We start from the raw sequence: 11,488 nt of genomic DNA, 5'->3' as shown, positions 1-11,488 counted from the left end.
TATTTAGAGCTGTCAGCTCTAACACCCAGAGTGATTTATAGTATACCTTTTTGTTCATGCAGCTGATGGAAATGTTCAAAATAGCACCTAGAAATAGGCTCGACAAACCAAAACATATGACTACATAACACCATTTCTTACTCCTACGTTTGGAAATGCATTGGAAAGCACTCATAAAGTTGTTAATTGTCTCTTGATGCAGGGGTTGTCCTGCAAATTCCCAATGTACTTATGCAGAAGTTTAATTTTACATAATCATGGGCTAGGAATCACATTTCAAACTCAGGGTGATCTGATGCCACTTTGCAAATGTCAAGGTGTGGTGTTACTGCACATACAATTAAGAAGATGGGATGAAATTGGAACCACAATCGAAGTTTCTTCCTGCACTGTTAATTTGTACATTAGAAATGTAATCATTTAATTGAACCTGTTATCACTTACTCTCTGTAGATTCTCACAGGTATTTTCACCAAAAGCAATGTCAAGTTACACATGAGGTTGCTCTGAACAGAATTATATTTTAGCAATCACTACACATATATTCCCTTCCTAGGGAAAGTTTGGCACAGAAACACCTTCCTTAGCTATCACCAATTACACCAAGTATCCACTGCCCGACCATACACGCCTCCACAACATATCCCTTGCAACAGTATTTGTATTACAGCAGAAAACTGGCACCCCAGTTACAGACCAGGATCTTCATTGTGTTAAATCCTGAATAAACACACATCTAAACGTTTAAGCCAACACAAGCCAAAATCCACAGTCACTGCAGCTTTATAATTTCTTTGGTAAGAAATTAATTAATCTGAGTATTAATTTTAAAGATTTCTATGTTTTACTTAAAGTAATTAGTATACAGAAATTAACTTCCCTTCTCTCATGCAGCCCTCATCACCCCTCCCTGTAGTACGACAGAAGTGAGGAAGGGGTCTTTACTTTTCTCATTTGATATATTCAGTCCTGACTGGATGTCCCCAGGAATTGTCTCATCAGTGTTGCAGCCTTCAGATGGACAGACCATAACTCTGAAGGGCTGATCTGTGCACACTGATGAATTTTAACTCAGAGCTGTAGGCTAGGAACCAGTAATTACTGCATTTGGATGCCTCAACCTGACACATTGGCCTCATCCTTACTCAGCCCCTGCTCAGAGAAAGCCCATGGAGCTCAGCACAGCAGGATCTTCCCCCATCCTGATTTCTTGTGCTGGCAAAAAGCCCATGTCACTTTCCATCATGGCCCCTCTGAAAACACCTGCATTAAATTATAAATCACATTCTCCTCACAGCTTTGGAAACATTTCCGACAGCTATTTGAGACCTGGCTGGCACTGACTGGAAATGCTCTGTGTGCTGCTGTGGCTCAGCCTGCTGTTTTGCTCCTACATGCCCAATCCATATATAAGGAGCTGCTCAGCTCTTGAGAGGTTTGGGTTAAATGCTATGCATGCAGGCAGGAAAGGCGATACAGAAGGTGGTGATGAGCTCCATACCCATACTACATTTAGATGAATTCATGTATTCAAACTCCATGTTGAACCACAGAATCACAGAACAGTTAGGGTTGGAAAGGACCTTAAGATCACCCAGTTCCAACCCCCCTGCCATGGGCAGGGACACCTCCCACTAAACCATGGCACCCAAGGCTCTGTGCAACCTGGCCTTGAACACTGCCAGGGATGGAGCATTCACAACTTCCCTGGGCAACCCATTCCAGAACCAGCCTGAGAGGGCCTCAGCATGTCTGTCCACTTGACTCACCACACTTCACAGCCAGCCAGCACCTCCGTTTTGTGCCTCACAGGAGGAAGCCTACTCCATTTGGTGTTCCCCCTCCCTTGCAAAAAGCATCCTCTTCCATTTTGTGTCTTTCACCGCTCACAAGCAGCAACCCCTTCCATCTTGTACCTCTCTCCCTCACAAGAAGTAGCCCCTTACATTCTGTGCCTCACAGGAGGCATCCTCTTCCCTTTTGTGCCTTCCATCTCTCACAAGAAACAGTCCCTTACATTTTGTGTCTCCTCCCTCTCACAGAAGGCAGACTCCACCGTTTTGTGCCTTCCACCCCTCACATGAAACAGCTCCCTGCGTTTTGTGCCTCCCCTCCCTCATATGAGGTAGTCTCCACCATTTTGTGCCTCTTCTCCCTCACAGGAGGCAGCTTGCTGCTTCAGACCAGGTACCAGGAAGGTCTGCAACAATAAGCATGGCAGTAGGATGTGACAGAGCTGCACACTGACTCTGCCAGACCAGGGGGAAAAAACGGTCATCTCCCTCTTGCTTACACCACTCACTTTTTTGAGTACAGACATTAAATATTAAATTACTGCAGTCTTACAGCATCTCTATTCCACACAGTGCTCCTACAGCACTGAACTGGGCTGTCAAGTAAGCCATCACCTGCAGAAGCTGATGAGGACTATCCTGAATGACACTATTGGCACTGAAAGTGAATGTAAACTAAGGGCAATGACAGGAACAGAAATAATAACTAAAGTGAAAAATTAAAAGCACCCAAAATACTGTTTTCTTTCAGATTTAATCTGGCACAACTTCAAGAAAGCTTACCAGTACATTTTTCTAAATGACCTGCAGGAAAGAGGTGTTCAATTGTATCTTTTATTCTAAGTGTTTATTTGAGCAATTATGTAACTTTATTCAGATTCCTAAATTTCATACTCCTATAGAGAAACAAAGTGATACACCTCTTAACCATGTAGCTGGTTTTACTTATGACTTGGATCACACTTAATTTTGATTAAAATGGGAATTGAAAAAGAACAGAAAAGCTTCATTATTTTATTTGTTAAATACCACTATCTTAAATGTTCCAGACAAAGCCCCGAAAAACAATCACAATAAACATATTGTAGCTATTTATGGAGAAAGGATTACCTGCACTAAGTGTTGCTGGATGACATTCCTTTCAACATACTCAAACCTGTAGATCTCATCTTTCAGATCTCAAGATTCTACCTCAAAAAATAAAGCGTTTCTACTTTTTCAGCTGCCCGGCAGCTCTGAACAAATCGGAAGGGAACTGAACTGCGCTGTGCTCGCTCTGCATACAAGGGCCGATAGCCAAATGGCGATTTGGCACTGCGGCACACACCGGTCCCACCGACAGCAACTTCCCTCCTGCAGAGGGAAGGCTTGGAAGGGCTGTGCTGCAAAACTCCAGCTGGGCTCACGGACCGCTGACCAGGCACAACCTCTTACTGAGGGAACATCCGACCCGACCGGCTCCCCAGCGCCCTGCGGGTCCCCAGATCCCCAGCCAGCGGCCGGAGCTGCCCCGGTCCAGGGAGCCCCACGCTCCCGCCCGCCGTTCCGCCCCGTGCCGGCGAGGCGCTGCGGAGCGCTGTCTCCCGCCGCGCCCGGTAGCACTTCCTGGCTGGCGCGGTGCTCTTCCGGGACGGGGGGAGAAGGCGGAAGTGCTGTGGGGACGGTGCCGGCGGAGGGCTCAGGGCTGCTCCCCGATGGTGTGTGGCGGCTGCTGGCCCCAGGCGCTTTCGCTTCAGGCTCAGTATGGCGACGGCGGCGGCGGGGGGAGCTGGACAGGAGAAACAGCTCGCTCCGACTCTGCTCAGTTTCTTTATCTACAACCCCAAACTGGGGCCCAAGGAGGGAGAGGTACTGGAGGCGGGGGTTGCGCACCGGGATTGTGTGGAGAGGAGGGTTCCCTCCCGGCACGGCTCTGTCCTGGCCTCGGTTGCCGCAGGGGCCGCCCCGGCGGCTGTCTCGGCTATGCCGGCCCTCTCAGAGTCTTGGGCCGCAGCATGTACCTGCGGTATTAACGCTTCCCCCCGCGGAACATCCCCGAACAAAGGCGGTTTCTGGGTGCGGAGCGGTGATGGGGAGGAGGGAGTTGCGGCCTGCCATGCCTTACCCTGCCCGCAGCCGCCTTACCGGCACCTGAATCTTGGGATCAGCCGCCTTCAGTGGGGCCGGGGACTAGTGCCACATGTGTTTCTGCTTCAGACTAAAGAGGAATAGAGACCGAGTGTGCTTTCAACAGCACGCAAAATACTGCAGCTGGGAAGCTGGTCTGTTAGTAACTACTTTTTACTGATGCAGTAACTTTTTCTGAGAATTAATTTTCTCCAGTTCGATACAACATGGTAGAAAGGTTCGTGTTTAACTTGGTTAAATTCAAGTTATTGCTAGTATTTTTTGCCATTGTGATCTTTAATAAGTAAATCAAGAAGGTATAGTCTCTGTAGATAACAACATATTGTATGGTGCACATGATAATCTTCAGTTTTTAACAGTTTTTGAACAGGGTTGTGCATTTATTAATGAGAAGGGCGATGAGACTGAGTGTCCCCTTTAAAAGCCGCCAGCGCACTCCAAGCCAGGGAAGTACAGTGGGCTGCTCTTCAGAGGCACCCTCAGCAAGCTGAGAAAATGGGCTAGCAGAAACACTGTGGGGCACAATGAAGGCAAATGCAAAGTTCTGTGTGTTGGATGAAACAATCTGGTTCATCATGAAAGGCCAGAGGCCAACTAGTTAGAAAGCAGCTTTGCAAAACAGGACCGGGGAGTCCTAATGACCAGTTTGTACGTGAATCAGCAGCGTGCCCCTGTGACAGTGAAAAATGTATATGGGGGGTGTGAGTGAGAGTGTGTTAGCAGGTCAAGTGAAGTGGTTGCTTTCCCCCTGCTCAGCACTTGTGAGGCTGCTGGTGCACACTGTGTTCCTCTGGGGCTTCCTGGAGTAGGAAAAGTACTGCCCAACTGGAGCAAGCCCAGTGGAGGGCCTCTGAGTCAGTCAAGCAGCTGCAGTCTGTGATGTACCAGCTAAGCCTTAGATAATTGGATCTGTGCAGCCTTGAGAAGAGATGATGTGGAAGGGAGTCTGATGGCTGTATTCACCTGCCTAAAGGGTGGCTATAGATGATGGAGTCAGGTTCTTGAGGTAATGGTGATGAGACAGGATGAGAGGCAATGGAAGTCCAGCGAGCGAAATTGTAATGAGATAAAAGAGAAAATTCTTCATGGTGAAGTTTGCAAACAGCAGAGCAGGGCCTGGAACAGTTGTGGAATCTTCATCTTTGGAGATACTTAAAACTTGACTGGACGAGGCCTTGAGCAATCTGAAGCTTTGAAGCTAGCCATGGTTTGATGTGGCTTTGAAGCTAGCCTTGCTTTGAACTAGCTGTGAAGTGACTGGGGCCTATAATTTCAAGAGCCTTCGATTTATAAAGCATTTTGAGATCTCTCGGGATGAATGACTGCTTATGAGTGCTTAAATATGCCTTTTATCTGTTATTACAGAAGCCTGTTTAGGTACAAGATAAAATTCTCCCTAGGGATTTAAGGGATTAAAGTTAAACCCGAACAAACCATGGACCCATTATTCTTTAACTCCGATTCTGTTAAAATCCATTTGCCTTGATTCTTTTCTCAAATTTTAGGAAGAAAAGAAGATTCTCTTCTATCACCCAAATGAAGTAGAAAAGAATGAAAAAATTAGAAATGTGGGACTCTGTGAAGCTATAGTACAATTCACAAGGTATGAAGTCAGATGGCATGGGTTGTTGTATTAGCACTAGTAGTTTAAATTTCCCAATCATACGTTTTCTTTTTGTGAGTGTGTATAAATTTCTGTGTGTACATACACGTTTTCTTTCCAGGACCTTCAGTCCAACAAAACCTGCAAAATCCCTACATACGCAGAAGAATAGACAATTTTTCCATGAACCTGAAGAAAACTTCTGGATGGTCATGGTACTTATGCATGTGATATGCATGCTTCTAAAACACTGTATCGCAATGTTCTCAATGCATTCTGCATTGTCTAATACCAGCCTGTTCCACTTTCTAGGTTGTACGGAATCCCATAATAGAAAAACACAAAGATGGAAAGCCAGTCTATGAATATCAGGAAGAAGAATTATTGGTAATACTGAACTCTTCCTTTTTTTTGTTTGTTTCCTAATGGGATCTATTGTATTTTAAGAGTAACTTCAGAAGTATCTTAGTTTGATTCTTCTTGAATTGCTGCCAAATTGATTTTATATATAAACATATATATATATCTATATATCCGTAAATGAAAAAAGGGCAATAGAGTTTAATGAAGAGAGCAAGATAGAGAATTATCCATATGGCAATCCCAACAAGCATCAGTAAATATGCAGCTTTTAGCTTGGAATGGGCACATAATTCTTAGGATCTGTTTGTTTAATAAAGTTCTTCCAACAACCTAAAATCAGTGTATTTTTAGTAGATTTAAGTATACATGTGACTTCTTAAGGCTGCTAGTAATCTTTGCTAATAATCTGGAAAAACAAACAGCTCAACTGTCATGGGAGTTCTTGTCCAAACTGCAGTATCATTAGGTCAGCTTAACCGTATACTGGAAAAACAGTTGGTCAGGTGGGATAATAGCTGAAGCTGATGCTTCTGCTGCCTCCATTCATTACGGTGTGCACTAGTTCTGTTTCTCGTTATGTTCTAAGAAAAAGATTGCTGTTATAGGCATGCTATTTTGCCAGACAAACAACAAAATAGTCCTTTTTTCATCTGGGTTAAGATCCTAGTGCAATAAAAACCTGCTGTGGTGTCCCATCAACTTAAGCCTTTGGCCTAGATGAAGAGAAAACCTGTCAGAAATAAGTTTGTTTTCACTGACCACTGGTGTTAGGGAAGGGCACTATTCGTAACTGGTATCTTGTGCATGAGTTAACAAGATGCTTTTGGTATTAAAGAGGGGGAAGGGACTCCCTTTATTATAAGTACAAAGATATTTCTGGACACTGGCTGAAAATGCAGTTTAACTTTTCAGAGACTGATTTCTCCAATTCATGTGTTTGCTGGCCCTTTGAAAACAGATTATGTTCAGCTCAGCCAAAACATTTGAAATTCTGCCTCTGCTTATACTAATGTCCTGTTCTCTTTTCTGCAGGACAAGGTGTATAGTTCGGTCCTACAGCAGTGCTACAGCATGTACAAGGTAGAGTTAATTACTACAGGCTTGTCTGCTAGGCAGAGGAATTGATCCTCATGGTACCATTTGGATGTGCAAGCTCATCTCTTCCTGAGAGCAACATCTGTAATGGTGTTGATGGAAGAGAATAATAAAGCTTGTGCTGTACTTTAATAATAAAGCTTGTGCTGTACTTTAATAATAAAGTTACTTGTGCTAGTTCATTAGCTTACTATAAAAATAAAACCCTTCTCATTTCTGCGAAGTCCAGATTTCTTCTTTCATGGGCAGTTACACTACTAACCATTTGATTTTGATGGTATTAGATACTATCTGTTGAAGAAACAATACTGGATAAAGGCCATGAATCTGAGCTTTTACAAAACAAGCGCATAAAATACTTAAGCTACATAAGTAATTTGTCTACAATCAAAAAATTTCCTTTCCTTCTCTCATGTTGCCTCTGCTGCCATACATATCTGGACTCTGCAATTCTGAGAGATGTTTCTTTCAATAAAGAAGGGGTACAGTTGAATTTATGTGGAGCTCAGATATTGAGAAATGGGAGCTGTATTGTAATTAGCTATATTCATGGTCAAGTGCTAAATTACTGTAAATGATTCATCAACTGACAGATTTTTTTCTTTTAACAATTAGCTTTTCAATGGCACATTCCTGAAAGCCATGGAAGATGGAGGTGTGAAAGTTCTCAAGGAGAGACTAGAGAAATTCTTCCATCGGGTAAGACCTTATTTTTCAGGCACATACAGTCTATTTCTTCATTGGAAATAAAATGCAAGCATCTTCTCTTAGGCAGCTGTAGTGAGTATAAAACACAGGCAGTAGAAAAAGTAGTGTCAACAAAACAAATCTGGTTACTCATTTTTTTTCAAAGACTTCTGATTCCTACTAATGTAGTAGGTTCTTTAAGTGGAGCTGAAACACAACTCCAGGGTTATGGCTTGATGGAATAGGTTAGCTGTTTGCATGTCTTTTCTGATGAATGATGTTCGTTCTTTGGAAGTGCTGTTTTAACATTTGAAATGGTTATAAATGTGATAATGATCTGTGCAGACCTACTAGAGTAACTGCTGCAGAATCACTCAGGTTGGAAGGAATATGGAGAAGTTATCCAGTTCAGTCTTCTGTTCAAAGTTAGGGTAACACTGAATTCAAAGTAGACTGCACAGGGATTTGGCTGGTTGAGTCCTGGAAATATTCAGGGATGGAGATCCCACAACCTGCATGCACAGACTTAAAAGTCCCATAGAACTGTGAAGTAATGGATAGCTGTAATTTTTAACTTCCCGCTTATTCTTTCCACCCCCCATGTGGAATTAATAGTCATGGCTGATAAGCTTTTAGGAAATCCTGCCTTTCTTGTAGCTAGTCTTCAGATTTTAATTTCAGTCTTCAAAAGCTAATGTGTTACTGAAAGGACTGTTAACAAAACCTATTTCTGAGCAAGAAATAAATATTATTCAGGCATTTTTCATGTAAAGTAACTGAATAGTCATGTCTGGCAGAATTTGGAGCTCCTATCTGAAGAGTTTCATCAAGCTGTACAGGATGGCATCCAATGTCTGCCTGCCTGCCTCCATTTTCCTTGTTTGTGTGGATGGAAAAAGAGGACTGCTGTCAGCAGTTAATTCTCTTGTGGCAGAAATGTGAATATTGGTATCTCTGATAATGATGGAGTGTAGACACTATAATACTGGTATTTATAATCTTGTTCTTGTAACAGGATTTTATAGTAACAGAGTGTTGTGACAGTGTAAACAACAGCACAGGCTTTGCTTGTGGGGTTTTGCCTTTTTTTTGTAAGAGTGGTGTAGACTTTAGAATGAACATTTGGCATCAGGAGTACTTGATTAACTGGTGTACACTTCTGTTCTACACTAAATTAAAAAGGATATGGCAAAAACTTAATAGATTTTTATCTTTAAAACATTCAATTTCTTGGAAGTTCCTACTGAAGATTAAACAGTAATGGCTATAGATTTGTATAACAGAAAGAAGTCCAAGGAACAGTTGTTTCTCTTTTCACTGAGGAATTAGAAATGCTTAAAGAATTTGGTTGTGCAAGTTATTCTGCTACAACCCTATGGATTGAATTAGCTGTGTGTTCCTGGCAGGCTTGAACTGCACTGAAACTGAAAGGAAATGAGACTTAGATTATAAACTGTGACAAAGATCTGTGATATTGTTTGTAAGTAGTTTACTACTTGGGTTTTTTGGTAAAGTGAAATGACTGTAGAGGGAGCCATTGGATAACTCACCTTTTACAGAGCAAAGCACTTGATAGTGCATTTGAAATCTCTTGGTAAAGGTTACAGTCTGTGAGGGAGAGTAATAGAAATTATCTTTTCCTTTGCACATGGAAAGCTAATGGACTTTTTATTTCTACAGAGTTACTTCTGAAACTGAATATATAATAAGATAAGCTGTGCTTTCTTACATTCTCAAAAGACCTTGAGGTAGATTTAAAAGCTGTCATCACTGTGACTAAACAATAGCAAGCTGACAGCTGGAATCATATTCACACACACGTAGAATCATAGAACGGTTTGTGCATTGCCATGGGCAGGGGCATCTTCAACCAGGTCAGAGCCCTGTCCAACCTGGCTTAATGTTTCCAGGGATGAGGCATCTACCACCTCTCTGGGCAACCTGTGCCAGCGTTGCACCACCCTCATCATAACACAGTTCTTCCTTGTATCTGTTCTGAATCTCCCCTCTTTTAGTTTAAAACCATTACCCCTTGTCCTATTGTCCTGTCGCCACAGGCTCTACTAAGGTATGTCCCCACACAAAGGTTTTATGTCATACAAGCAGAACTGGAAGGGGTTTCTAGATTACTGGGGATTAGACTCAAATTTGTCATTTAAATCTACACTTTGGAAGTTTCCTGAACTCTAAAAAACTGTCATTGTTATCTTAGTACTTGCAGACACTGCATTTACAATCTTGCGATCTGCTGGATGTGTTTTGTGGAATCAGCTTCTTTCCACTGGATAAAATGACTTATTTGAAAATTCAGTCATTTATTAATAGGATGGAAGAAAGCCTGAGCATAGTCAAGTATACTGCATTTCTCTATAATGACCAGCTTATCTGGTAGGTACTTCAGTAATTCTTTTGTGTTTCTTTGATTTCTCATCCTACAAATAAGTGCCATAAAGCAAAGCTGATGAATCCTGAATGCTAGGATGAGTGAAAGAATGTATAAGAAAGGCATTGGACTCAAGCTTTAAATTCTCTGACCTGTACCAAATGATTACGTGCCAGTTGGCCTGGGGAGCAGCTAGAGAAGTGTCCTTGTCGATTTCATTGCAAGAGCCCCTGCGCATACACACAATTTCCTCTGTAGCTCCTTTTAGTAGAGAAGGTTAATTAGAAGATTGTTCTTTAAATGGTTCTGAACCAGAAAGTTGCAGTGCTTGTGAAGAGTTCTACTTGAAGATGGACAGACATGATAGCAAACATGATCCTTGTTTGTTTAAATATTATTCCTATTTCTCTTCTGGTTTACAGTTATTTATGTGTTTTGTATTTAGCAAATAACATTTCATTAAAAATTGATGTTCTGGGATTTAATCTTCTGAGACACTGAAACATTGCTACCTTAGTTTGGTATTCTTTGTTTTGGTTAGAAGGAAATGTGTGATCTGAACTGCAGCACAAACATGGCTTGTTTCTTTCCCTCACTGATGGTCTAGGAGTGGACTGGAACAAGATGACATGAGAATTTTGTACAAGTATCTCACGACATCGCTGTTTCCAAGGCACATGGAGCCCGAGGTCTGGTAGTTGTTGCTTTTGTTGGGGTGGGGGAAAGTTGGGGGAGGGTCATGGAGCTTATTGTTTATTTGGGTTTTGTTTCTTTTTTGTTCTTTCTGTTTCTTTAGTACCACTAAAAATACTAAAGTTAAAGTACTAAAGAAGAGCATCTTCCCCACCCTTCCCTCTCCCCCACTTAAACTTTAGTTTAAGAATTCTGGGATGTATTGCTTTCAGGCCACTTTACCAAACGCAGTAGTATTTGCACTTAATGCTTACAACATGAATTGTGGGGATAATTTGAATAAGGGATGGTGATGGGGAGTGTACTGATGACTGCTCAGGACCGCAAATGAATCACTTTGGCTTAATGGCAAAGTGCAGCATGGAGTGCCATAAGACCACTTGGAGTAATTATCCCTTCCCTCATCAAGAAGCACCATAAGCTAAGTTTTACAATTTAATAAATGCAAAATGTAACAGAAAATACCTTTAAACTGTTTTTTCTTCTGTGTGTTCTTTTTTTCTTCAGTTAGCAGGAAGAGATTCTCCAATACGTGCTGAAATGCCAGGAAATCTACAACACTATGGAAGGTAGCTCGTTTACTGTCACCATCTACTGCTGCTTCCCTCAAGGATGAGTACATGTGTTATGAGTACATACTCCACACAGTTCATTCCAGTGCATCACGTGGTAGTAGGTGCAATGTAAAACTGACCTCTGGAGGGGGAAAAAGAGAAAAGCCTCCATTAACATTACTGCACAGTT

The 11,488-nt window shown here is 42.1% G+C and overlaps 2 protein-coding genes across 7 annotated transcripts in view; one reads left to right on the top strand and one right to left on the bottom strand.

Moving 5' to 3' along the window:
• Positions 1-3,440: 3,440 nt before the first annotated feature.
• The window catches only part of CCZ1 (CCZ1 homolog, vacuolar protein trafficking and biogenesis associated), a 14,431-nt gene continuing 6,383 nt past the window's right edge, over positions 3,441-11,488 (top strand). The window contains exons 1-9 of the mRNA XM_065684369.1: positions 3,441-3,641; positions 5,426-5,523; positions 5,645-5,738; positions 5,836-5,910; positions 6,919-6,966; positions 7,597-7,680; positions 9,881-10,056; positions 10,659-10,740; positions 11,252-11,313. Of these exons, the coding sequence (XP_065540441.1) occupies positions 3,537-3,641; positions 5,426-5,523; positions 5,645-5,738; positions 5,836-5,910; positions 6,919-6,966; positions 7,597-7,680; positions 9,881-10,056; positions 10,659-10,740; positions 11,252-11,313 (824 nt within the window). The 5' untranslated portion in view covers positions 3,441-3,536. The remainder of the gene's footprint in view (positions 3,642-5,425; positions 5,524-5,644; positions 5,739-5,835; positions 5,911-6,918; positions 6,967-7,596; positions 7,681-9,880; positions 10,057-10,658; positions 10,741-11,251; positions 11,314-11,488) is intronic.
• RSPH10B (radial spoke head 10 homolog B) overlaps positions 11,167-11,488 on the bottom strand; it is a 23,253-nt gene continuing 22,931 nt past the window's right edge. For all 6 annotated transcript variants that reach the window (XM_065684363.1, XM_065684365.1, XM_065684366.1 and 3 more), the window contains one exon: positions 11,167-11,440. The gene's annotated coding sequence lies outside the window, so the exon portion shown is untranslated. The remainder of the gene's footprint in view (positions 11,441-11,488) is intronic.

The sequence above is a fragment of the Lathamus discolor genome, chromosome 6 (genome assembly GCF_037157495.1).
Source record: "Lathamus discolor isolate bLatDis1 chromosome 6, bLatDis1.hap1, whole genome shotgun sequence".
Taxonomy (NCBI): Eukaryota; Metazoa; Chordata; class Aves; order Psittaciformes; family Psittacidae; genus Lathamus; species Lathamus discolor.
The sequence above is the reverse complement of the archived record's forward strand: the minus strand, read 5'-3'. Positions and strand labels throughout refer to the sequence as shown.